Source organism: Helianthus annuus, chromosome 6 (genome assembly GCF_002127325.2).
Source record: "Helianthus annuus cultivar XRQ/B chromosome 6, HanXRQr2.0-SUNRISE, whole genome shotgun sequence".
Taxonomy (NCBI): Eukaryota; Viridiplantae; Streptophyta; class Magnoliopsida; order Asterales; family Asteraceae; genus Helianthus; species Helianthus annuus.
The window spans coordinates 32,595,075-32,607,670 of record NC_035438.2 but is presented as its reverse complement, the minus strand read 5'-3'; the positions used below and the strand labels follow the sequence as shown (position 1 = coordinate 32,607,670).

The 12,596-nt window shown below is 35.9% G+C and overlaps 2 protein-coding genes across 2 annotated transcripts; both read left to right on the top strand.

The window, feature by feature from the left end:
* The first annotated feature begins 277 nt into the window (after positions 1–277).
* On the top strand, positions 278–1,862 carry LOC110865170 (F-box protein At1g67340). Its single transcript, XM_022114393.2, has 3 exons — positions 278–498; positions 594–756; positions 850–1,862. Exons 1-3 carry the CDS (start codon positions 308–310, stop codon positions 1,540–1,542), a joined length of 1,047 nt encoding a protein of 348 aa, XP_021970085.1. The 5' UTR covers positions 278–307; the 3' UTR covers positions 1,543–1,862.
* A 7,761-nt stretch (positions 1,863–9,623) lies between these two features.
* LOC110944604 lies at positions 9,624–10,727 on the top strand. The gene has a single exon (XM_022186260.1). The coding sequence runs from the start codon at positions 9,624–9,626 to the stop codon at positions 10,725–10,727; it is 1,104 nt and encodes a 367-aa protein (XP_022041952.1).
* The last annotated feature ends 1,869 nt before the right edge of the window (positions 10,728–12,596 follow it).

The window sequence follows — 12,596 nt, the reverse complement described above, 5'->3', positions numbered from 1 at the left end:
TTCCCGATCGGGGAAATGGTTCACCGATCACCTCACCGATTGCGCCCCGTTCACCCTTAGAATGGACAAAGTTAAAACGGCAAAATCAAGAAACAAAATTAAAACGGCAAATGCTATATATAACAAGAAATTAGCTGTCTAAATCCCTTCACAAAACAAAAAAAATTAGTTAACCCAAGGACATTTATTGTAATATTATATAACATAATATAATATAATATATGATATAATATTTTAATATACTCACCACCCATTATATAATCACACCAAGTCCACTCGTCAATGCCCATCACTTTCTTTCACTGAAATGAAAACACGACGGGGAAACATGTATCCGGCTGCCGGAGCTCCGATGACAAGCAGCCGGAAAAGGGTAAAACGGTCATTTATTCGTAATAATTCCTTTAATGTGCTACCGGATGACATCGTGTTATCGATTCTTGTAAGAGTTAGCTCCACTGCTGATTCTCCGGCTGATTTTATCTCCGCTTTATTAACGTAAGAAATCGGAGGTTAACAACACTTGTTAGTTTGTATTATTGAGTTTTAGCTGTGAACAGATTTTGAAATATATAATTGATTGTGTGAAACAGATGCAGAAGATTCAATTGTTTGGGGCTTAACCCGCTTGTTTTATCCAAAGCTTCAGCAGAAACTTTCGCTGTAAAAGCTGAGAAATGGTCACCGTCTGCTCACCGGTTTTTTCAACGGTGTTCGGATGCCGGAAATGTAGAAGCTGCTTACACACTAGGCATGGTCAGTCATTATTTGCAACACATTTTGCTTGTTTTTTGTTAATTTATTACAACTATCACACATTCTTTTATTAATATTTTGATGAACAAACAGATTCAGTTCTACTGTTTCCAAAACAGAAGAAACGGAGCGGCTCTAATGGCGAAAGCCGCGATTAGATCACACGCTCCATCACTGTACTCGCTCGCTATAATTCAGTTCAACGGTAGTGGAGGTACAAAGAACGTGAAAGACCTTATAGGTGGAGTCACGCTCTGTGCACGTGCAGCTTTTCTCGGCCACATTGACGCTCTACGGGAGCTAGGACACTGTCTTAAAGACGGTTACGGTATCGGTAAAAATATTACCGAAGGCCAGCGGTTTTTAATCGAAGCTAACGCACGTGAACTTGCGTCAGTTTGTTCGATACGGTCACCGGAACTTATGTCCGGTGACCGGGTGAATTTGCAACCGTTTTTACGGGGTGGAAATGCAAACTCTGCAGCTATTTGTTCTCAACTGATTAGTGATTTCGGAATTAGTTTACCGTCTATAAAATCTCATCCGTCTAACCGGTTTCTCACCGGTTGGTTTGGTAACCGGGTACCGGATCCGTTATTGCGGGTTTGTTCTTATCGCGGGTGCGGGCGACCCGAGACCAGGATGCACGAGTTCCGGCGGTGTTCGGTGTGTGGTGTGATGAACTATTGTTCTCGGGGGTGTCAGGCACGTGACTGGACGATGGGGCATAATAAGGATTGTAGACCGATGGTGAGGGTTGAGAATGTTAACGCCGGTGGGAGATAAAAGTTGGAAGAGTACTGGTGACTAACGGCAGGAGACGGTGGATGTAACGGAGAGAGAAGGGTTGAAAAAAAAAAGTCAACCTAAAAGGTTCCGGTGAGGGTAGTTATGGAATTTGGTAAGGTAGGTTTGCTTTTCCGGTGGCCGGAATCTTGAGCAAGAAAAATCTCTTTTAGTTAAAGGGTAGCAATTTTGTATCGAGGATATAGCTTCCTTTTTGTTTGTCCCTTTTGGCAAACGATCATGTATTAAAATTTTTACTGTTTTTATACGAAAACAGTAATAACTACCAAATTTGATACATTGTTATTTTAGGATGATTATATTAATTGTTTTTTAACTAATAGCAAAAGCCTTATCACTCAGGTAAAATCAATGGTAAAAGGTCACCGGCCCGTCACAATTTCATAGAAACAAAGAATTAATGCCAAATATTTCTATTTTATGCTATTAGTTAAAAATTTATATTTGCTCATTTATTTATGCTTTTGTATTTTTTAATACCTCTATACACTACACACTCTAATATCCAAATGCAAGTTTAAAAAAATCAGAGCCGTCCCCGAAAACTCTTCAAAAAATTTAGGCCTCGGGCGACGAAAAGAATTGGGCCCAAAATTATGGTTAATGGTAAATGAATTACAAATATAAAAACTTAATGATGGAGCAAAGACTCGAACTTGAGACCTTTATTTTATTTTAAGATGGTTTTTACCACTACACCACCAATACTTTTTTGCATAATAAATGGATAAATATACTAAATATATAATTTAATAAATATATACAAGCTTATTAAGACTTTTCGGGCCCTTTAAAATTTTGGGCCTCGGGCGTCGGCACGGGTTTGCCGGGCCCAGAGCCGGCCCTGAAAAAAATGATACATGCCATAAATTTAAAAGTAAGTATGTTGATATAAAGTGGGTGTTTGGGGTTGAGTTTTGAAAATAGATTATGTGTTTTGAATAATCAGAATCAAATAATTAGCTGTAACAAAACGTGCTGTAGAAAGATAGTGTTTGGATTTCATTATATTGTTTGATATCACAATAATCAGATAATCAACTATTTGAGTGTTTGACAAATATATATATTTTAAAAAATAAATAAGTGAAATGACAAAAAAAGACATTAACCATCAAATCAAAACGTAAAAAATCAGTTTTTGGATTATCACGTTTTCCTGCAGTAAGAGGTGACCTACTTTTGAATTATCACGTTTTGATATCTACAAAAAGTAAAAAATCAGTTTTTATTAATTTTTTGCCAAACACTCAAAATAGATTTTTTACGATTTCAAAGCACAATAATCAAAAAATCAGGTTGAAAAAACAATTCCAAACACGCCCTATGTTTATTTGAAAGAGATACATGAAATTATCCATTTGTTTCAAACAATTTTCATTCACCGTAAGTCCAAATACAAAAGATTAGAAACCACTAAATTTTTTAACTTAATCAAGTCCCAATCGACTATAAAATTATGGCTCACGCCAAATCGGTTTATAACTCGAAATTCCCAACACTTAGTAATAACAATATAATTTAAAAGTAATAGATATATTAACATATTTGTTTATCATAGATCATACTATAGATTACTCTTATTGGTACAAAATGTCACTAATCATTTAGGCTTCCCACCTATCTTTTTCAAGGAAAGTATAGAGAGAGTTTGAGTTGCTTGAATCGTTTGATGATTTTATAATGATTGTATTTAATATTCTGTTAACTTATACTTACAAATTTCATATTTATTCATTTGTAAAGCAGTATATCACCTAGATCAATGTTATGTAAATAAAAAAACACCAATATAAAATCTCTCTTTTCTTTTTTGTAGTTGGTTGCAGTGAAAAAGGGCAAAGGCATTAAACTTAGCACGATCAAAAGGCATCCTATGCCATTTATTTATCATTTTCCCCATCTCAATTCCATACCTTTTCTTTTTCGATGGGCAACAAAAGCTTTAAATTTTAAAGGAATTCATAATGCTTTTTTATAAAGTAGTCAACTCTAAACAAAAACCAAAATATGTAAATACGTTCATCCAATCTCAAATTCGCATCTTACATCGAGGTCAAGTGAATGTATATCGAAATAATTTACGTTTGAATAAAAATATTGTATAACACTGTATAGTTGATTTTACCACGTACATTAGTGTGTTAGGCGTTAGGCTAAAGTGCCATATGGGTTCGAAGGTTACTAGGATATTTATACCCCTTGTAATACATAGAAATATATCAACTTTCATGTTAGTTCAAACATTTTTTTCTCCTTTTCTCGTTCACACCTCGATACCCACCGTTGTCTCAATGTTTCGTTGTCATTTCTGAACACCCTCCCTCCCTCCCTCGACATATAAGCTAGGTATAACAAACAAACCTACAAAGTAATATCCACACATAGCAGAGCTATTGGTAAGGTCTAGAGAGATGGAATAAAGGTAAACATTTTCCTCTATAATAGAGGCAGAGATGTTGCTCCCATTAAGTCTTATGGCTTCGAAAACCTTTTTTTTACTATGTACCTTTTTGCTATGTATAAGATGGTAAACCAGGTAAAATAAAATGTGGCTATGTGACTCAAAGAAACAACTATAAAAAAAGGATTAGAAATGATAACAGTAAACTAACCCCTCGAAAGTATCTGTACACTTTCGAGAGGTTAGTATAATAGCGATATATAAAAGAGCAAATAGACAAGAAAAGGTAACACTAACCCCCCGAAAGTATCTGTACACTTCTTAAAAAATCTATACGCTAAGACAACCCTAGGACTACGTTTAAAGCAAACAAGAGTATAGGAATTTAAAAAAAAAAAAACTAAGCATATGGTATGGAAAAGTACCTTCTTAAAATTATTATCAGTCACCATTAGAATTATAATAAGCAATTGAATCTTTTCTTATTCTTTTGGGCTTAAATGATTCCAAAACAATAATTGTAGACATGATACAAAAAAAGGTAAGTCCATAGTTGAACAACTCCACTCCATTTAAAGGTATACATATTCTATGTTCATTCAATATTGGGTAACGTCACCACCAAGCATAGTGCTTTGGGTATGGGATTCACCAAAGTCCAAACATCAGCACACCCATGTAGATCTTTTTCTAAATCAAAGTATCACTATCATAATTCATATCAATATTTTCTTAAAAATAGATGATACTCGTTTGAATGCCTCTTTGGACATATGGATATCTCGTCGGCAGTCGTTCTAGGTTGTTTACAATCCGATTCGGCGATTTTAAAATGAATTCTGGACTGAAACCGCTAAGTACGGCTTCAAACAATGCAAACCAACTTTGTAAATCTCAAACTGGTTATGGTTTGGATGATTTGGTCGGTTTCAACATGGAGAGACGAAAGGATCAAGTAATTCTCGTTCATCCAAATTGGGCCTCTTCAATAAGGCGGGTCACGCTCTATATTGTGTTTTATGTACATTGAGCTGCAAAAATTAATTAAAAAAAAACTTCAGAAATATAACAGTCGCGGTTATGCGTAACACACATAATAAGTTGTTTGTTTCACCTTGTTCAAAAGTGAGCGTAGTCCAACGTTAGTCCACAAGATACTCGTGTTTGAATGATGTGTAGCTATTTAGGATCCATAAATGAGAAGGTTGGGTAACGGGTCTTTACGGGCAATTCTTTGTTTCGGTCAGGTTGACCTTAAATGCTTTTGTCCTCTTTTTTCCTATCTTTTTATTAATTTTTGTGACAATTGTAGGTTTTCAATGACTCTTGACCCATTCGACTTATTTCCTTTGTAACATCAAACATACCTAAATCAACATATTTTTAAGTAAATCATCGGAATTGCCCTCTCTAGTGATAAGCATAAATGAACGGAACTCAATCATGTTGATGACACTTACAGATGGAATGATCTTCCAGATGAACGGGAAAAGACTGGCATATCCAACATGTGGAACTAGCCTTAACATTGGCTCCTTAAAAACTTCTCTAACAAGCTCTAGACTTGGTTGGTTGCCATTTTTCTCCACTAACTGCCGCCTTAAGCAAACCGAAAGGTGTTCGATATTGGTCATAGAATATATTATCATGTCTTATGAACAACGATTCTAAATAATATAATGAATGTTTTGTTGAATGAGAAACTTAATGAATATGAGTGAGACAGCTTACCATTCCTAGTGTGATTTCCATAAACAAAGTAAGCTCCATAATCTTTGTCGAAATGCATCTGGAAAACAAGTAAACGCATATGAGATTGAGAAAAGACTAAAAAAGGGGATACTTATTCAATCATACCTAACAAAATACATATCTACAAACTTCCATCACTTATGGTACCGAGTTATAAGTATAGATTTCTATGATGTACAAGTACTAACCTTATTAAGAAGATCTAACCAGTATGCAATAATATCCAAGGAAATATGTGTATGGGCGACTTGTAACAGCAGCATACAGCTCAGCTGGCAAGTATAATACTGAATCACCATCAGACTGACGCTGCATTATTACACATAATTATTCACTTCGGTTGGATACAATTGGATTACAGATATTAACCTTATTACAGAGGTAGAAAATGGTGAATGTAAATACATGTAGGATGCCTTCCTAATGCAAATTAAAAAAAAAAAAAAATACATGTATAATGTATTATTGCTAAATTGACACATTGATATGGATCATTCACAACTGTACGCGACAAATAATCAGAACGAATGACGAACTTTTGAAAAATACAAGGCTATTTGTAATAAGATTGTAGATTTATAGTTTGGAAAAAATATGCAGATTCATGATCATAGACAAACAAACAAATAAACGTACCTAGTAAAATCCCACACATAGCGAGAACTAATCTGAACCATTTATACACATGTGTAGATCAGAAAATTGTAATAAATCTACACGTGTGAAGATGTTTATAATATATGGATACACCTAAATTAACGGATGTATGCATACATCAATTAAAGGATATTCACATAACCACAATGTATTTTTTACCAACTTCTACTGATTTTGTATCAAGCTGCACATAACACATATTAATTAAGGAGTCATTATAATAGAATAATGAGTAATGACTCACTAATTAAGGCAATTTGTTACGTGAAGAATAATAGTTTAGGAGTATTTTACTAATTATTAGTAGTTTAGGGAGTCTAATGTAATTGTTTGGGTTATTTACTTATTTATGTACGTAATATGAAGGAAGGAAATCAGATTTGAAGTTTGAAATTCTCCTATCTTCTCCAAATATTCTCCTAGTTCTTCTCTTTTAGGGTTTAACCCTATCAAGGGTATCAGAGCCGTTCCGATCTCCGTCGGAATTACTTTCGATTATCATGACTAACACTCGCAATCAAGAAATTTACAGCACTCTCAAGGAACATGGCAAGGCAATCTCAAATCTCCAAGAAACCCTAGCCACCATGTTGAAACAACAAGAACAATCGATGAAACAACAAGAAGATATCTTACGAGCACTCAAGGAGTATTCAAGCGGTGGCAGTTTTAGCGGCGGCGGAGGCGGCCCTGATAAAGGGCTGTTTAGCGATGATTCGCGGACGGGTACTCGGAAGACAGAAGACATAATTGTTGTTGATGAAAATATTAACAATGATAATTCCATTGTTGCACTACATGAGACAGTGAAAAAGCTTCAGCCCTTCAATGAAGACACCGTTCTTCATAAAGGAAGAAAACATAGAGACACACTTTGCATAATCCTTGCTAATGGCGCTTGCGAAGAACCCAAAACTAGACTATACAATGTTGTTAAGGCTGGCCTACTGGTTCCGAACAGTGATGCGGTTCCTGTTCGTCAAGGTCTTCATGTCAAATATGGTAGGAAGTTTGATACCCTTCCAGATGATGATATAATTGACGTTGTTAACAACAATCTTTTTGGTGTCTGTTTAAAGGCAAAGGCGAGTTTCGTAAATGATTGGCGCCTACCATGGCGCATCGCTAGGATTTATCTGATTGCAATCAGAAGGACCGAATGGCGTCCACCCTGGAATGAGTCGACCCAAAAGAACTCATGGATGCTGCATTTTCTTTTTCTTTATTTTGTGATTCTTGAGGTCAAGAATCTTTTAAGAGGGAAGTATTGTTACGTGAAGAATAATAGTTTAGGAGTATTTTACTAATTATTAGTAGTTTAGGGAGTCTAATGTAATTGTTTGGGTTATTTACTTATTTATGTACGTAATATGAAGGAAGGAAATCAGATTTGAAGTTTGAAATTCTCCTATCTTCTCCAAATATTCTCCTAGTTCTTCTCTTTTAGGGTTTAACCCTATCACAATTTATATATGTAAACTAAAATAATGAGAAAGGGACAGTAAGAAACAAGAGCTTCTCTTAAGGGATATCTTGTCTGATTAGGGATGGTAATGGGTTGGGTTTGGGACGGGTTTAGGTAATCCCAACCCCAAACCCGGTTAGACTAGCTTGTCCCAAACCCGTCCCAAAATCCGAGACACTTTTATCCAAGCTTAAAGCAATTTGACCCTCACCAGCAACAAAAAAGAAAATATGTGCAGCCTTGTTCGTCCGTACGGTGTAACCATAACATCTATTTTATTTAATGCTAATAGAAAACAATTTCAGGAAAGACGCGTAGATTGAACTCTAACTCAAAACACCCAGTCACCTCCATAGCAACTGCCATCTATATAATGCAAGGTATGAGCAACCAATGTGGGGTTTATATACCAAATGGGCTCTCTCACCCACCAGACTAATCTTTTGGGTTGAGTTCTCTCGTATTGCATTTTTAGTCACGTTTTATAACACTTTAATATAATTTCATCACATATCACAGCCATAACTCATTATTTTGTGAAACATGTGTTTTCGTGGAACCGAATCTACTTTGGATCATCTTTTGAAATCATAATCTCCTTCACATCCTATAAGTATAAGGGTTCGTTATGTAATTAGCTAATAGTTAGAATTAGATTAGTGATAGAAGTATGGGGACTAAAGGTGACAAGTTGAAAGTTAATAACCTACAAAAACAAAGGATGCGACATATCTCTTGGTCGCACCCCTTCAAGTTTGGCGGCAAACATCAGGAGACAGGAAACACAGGGACGTGACTTTTCAAGGAGACACACATCTTCATCTTCAAATCACAACCACAAGATTCTAGAGATGCAACCGTTCAACAAGGGACACGTCTATTGGATTCGCACCTCTTCAATTAGTATAAATAGGGTTTAGATTTCTATTGTAAGAACACTTGTACATATTCACAATCATTATTCTTTCAATCAAGGTTAGTTTATGTTTATTCGTTCATTGTCATTTTCATTGTTCATTAAGAAGATTCTGGGCAACAGTGGTATCAGAGCCTAGGGCTCAAATTCGTTTCGGGAAGACAATCATCAGGCGGGTGGTTGAATTCCCTAACAATTATGATCACGCAGGAGGCGTTGATTGGGTTGTTTTTGTTAAGTTTTAACACCAATCGCATCAAGCGGGTACGATTGTTGTTCGTTCGTTAATCGGTCATCAGGAGGGTGTTCGATTTTTGATCCGATCATCACTGAGGGTGTTTGGATTCTGAGTTTTTTTTGTTAATTCAAATCACGGCAAGAGGCTACGGTTCGAGTTAAGAAGACGGAAGCAAATCTAAGAAGTTTGTATTCCGGTTTGAAGAAGCAATCGCAAATCTGAGAAGTTTGGGTTGTTTGAAATTTGCAAAAAAACACAAAATCTGAGAAGTTTTGTGATATCAAAGCATCAAGAGGGTGTTCGGTTGAGAAGTTTAGTCGCAAATCAAGCGGGTTTGGGGCTCATTTTTGGTTTGTGTTTAGAGAGTCGCGAATCAAGCAGGAAGAAAAAAAAACGCAGCCAAGAGGGTTGTTAAGAAAAGTCAGAAAACCGTGCGGAGAATCACAATAAGAGAAGTCGGTCGGTTCGCAAATTCCAGGTTCTACGTTCTATTTTTCTGGAATTTATATAAGGATTAGAAATTGGTTTGATTCCACGTTAGAAAGTTAGTGTGAATTTTTGGAATCATAGACTTCGGTTTTAGGAGAAAACCAAAGTTTAGAAAGTGAAAATTGTTGGAAAAGAAATTATGGCGGATTCAGGAGAAGCCTCTCCGTCAAACGCGGTAATGATTAAAGATGGTAGTTCGTTCTCCCAGTTTCAGTGTCCTATCTTAAAGTCTACAAACTATACGGTATGGGTAATCCGTATAAAAATCATTTTGAGGGCAAACGGATTATGGGAAATGATAGAACCAAAAGAAAATACGCAAGCGGATGAAAAGAAGGATATGATGGCGACCGCTTACTTATATCAAGCACTACCGGAAGATATGATAATACAAGTTGCAAGTTGCAAGAGTGCAAAAGAAATTTGGGATGCATTTAAGACAAGACACGTCGGTGCAGATCGAGTGCAAAAGGCACGTCTTCAAACGCTCAAAACAGAGTTTGAGATGTTAAAAATGAAGGAGGAAGACACTATCGATTCGTTCACTGCAAGACTAAATAGTATTGTCACGAGGGCAAGTGGTCTTGGATCAACTTTTGATCAACCTACTTTAGTACGAAAACTTCTGAGTTCTGTACCGAGAAGGTTCGTTCAAATTGTTGCAATCATTGAACAATTCGCTGATTTAGAAACAACGACGCTAGAGGAGACAATTGGAAGGTTGAAAGCCTATGAAGAAAGGACCGGATTGGTGGATGAAAACCCGGTATATAATCAAGAAAAACTTATGTATACGCGACGCGACAAGAACTATGGTCGTGGAAAGCGTTTTAGGAACAATGGACAAGGAAGGTTCAATTCATCACAAGGCAAGTGGCGTGATGGAAAGTTCAGACAAGAAGAAGATGAGGAAGATCCTTCACATGATAACTATGGACAACAAAGAAGGGAAGAGAATTCCCCACAGAATGCTTACAAGAATAGAAGCAACCAAAGGAAGTTTGGGAAGGACTTAAGCAAGATTAAATGCTATAATTGCCAAAAGTTTGGTCATTATGCCTCAGATTGTCCTGAATCAAATCAAAGAGGAGAAGAATCAAATCTGGTGCAGGAAGACGGGGAACCAACTCTCCTAATGGCAATCAAAGAAGACTGCAATGATCTACTACAACAAGCTCATGATAAAAATGGAGAAGCGCAGGATGACAAGCAAGACATGGAGAAAGATCAAGGTGCAACTTAAGGATGTTCGAGATTAGGGGGTGAATGAAATCATAATCTCCTTCACATCCTATAAGTATAAGGGTTCGTTATGTAATTAGGTAATAGTTAGAATTAGATTAGTGATAGAAGTATGGGGACTAAAGGTGACAAGTTGAAAGTTAATAACCTACAAAAACAAAGGATGCGACATATCTCTTGGTCACACCCCTTCAAGTTTGGCGGCAAACATCAGGAGACAGGAAACACAGGGACGTGACTTTTCAAGGAGACACACCTCTTCATCTTCAAATCACAACCACAAGATTCTAGAGACGCAACCGTTCAACAAGGGACACGTCTATTGGATTCGCACCTCTTCAATTAGTATAAATAGGGTTTAGATTTCTATTGTAAAAACACTTGTACATATTCACAATCATTATTCTTTCAATCAAGATTAGTTTATGTTTATTCGTTCATTGTGATTTTCATTGTTCATTAAGAAGATTCTGGGCAACATCTTTGTTGTTTTTTAGGTGTGGAGCGATTGCTAAGGATATTGGAAAGAGTTGGAAGGAATTTTGAAGACAAAAATCTCAAGACAAGAAAAAGCTAACACTATAAAAGAAATAGGAAAATCAATTTCTTATGCAATTTTGAAAGATAAATTATGCAGAAAATTGAATATCTTTCATGACACCCAGTTCTACAAGCAAATACAATAATCAAATTACAACATGGGGTTAATTAGAAGTGCACATGAATTTGAGATATTAAAAGACTACGTGGTCCAGATTAAATCAAGAACAAGATCTGAAGAACTACATATATGGGCTCGTATTGAGTTAAGTTGGCCCAATTAAAGAAGCCCAATAAATGGTGTCGGTGAATGTTATGAGGGAACAAAAAGGAGGCTGGGACGAACAACCTGAACAACTTCGACGGCTGCACTTTTTGAAGCAAGAAGCCATTGGAGTTTTTGAAGACTAATAACTTTTGGTTTGTTAGTTTATGATTTGTTTCATATTCGACTTGATTGTTTTAGCCATTACGTCCGGCTAGACCTTTATAGTTTCAACATTGGGGTTTATTTTCTTTGATTTGGTTCATAAACTTATGTGAAACGAGCACATTAGATCCAATTATTTTAGTGGTTTGTTTATGTGATTTTTGTTTTTAATATAGCTTCAATCCGGAAAAATATTAGACTGTTAATAAACCTGATCATCTTATTAATTTTCTAATAAAGTTCAACACTTTTTAAAACCCTAATCAAGTTTTAATTTTTTTATACAAGGAACAAATAATATTTTGAGTTTGTCTATGAACCCAAAACTATTCATATGATTTCATTAAACATTCCGAACGGTGTGAGTGCTTAATTATAATCGATACTTCTATCATGCAACCCGCACGCTAAGATCCGAACGGTGTGAGCTTAGAGTAGCGGGTTGGCTCTAACTGACGAACTGCACTTGGTTAGACATTAGATGGAGTGGATGTCTGAACGGCATGCGTCTAGTATTGATACAAACTATTATTTAAAAGGATCATTGCACCGTGACCGTTAATGATCGTAAGTCGAATCAAATCGAATCAAGAAATTGCCCTGCTGTTTAAATTAGATTTTAAAATATGAATATACCCAACCATGTTAATTGACGTTTTTATATAATATTCGTTTTCATTAATTCTAAGTTAAAATCAAAATACCCTCTTTCAAAACAATCGTATTTGAAAAAAAATCGTTTTGGTATAACTAGTTAATTTGTATCCTAAGGACACGAACTTGACTTCCATTCATACTATTTATAATGTATCAAGTAGGTTTATTATTTATTTATTTGTTGGATTCAACACCCAACACAGTGCAACCTCCCTAACCTGTAAATAACTGACCCTGTCACCC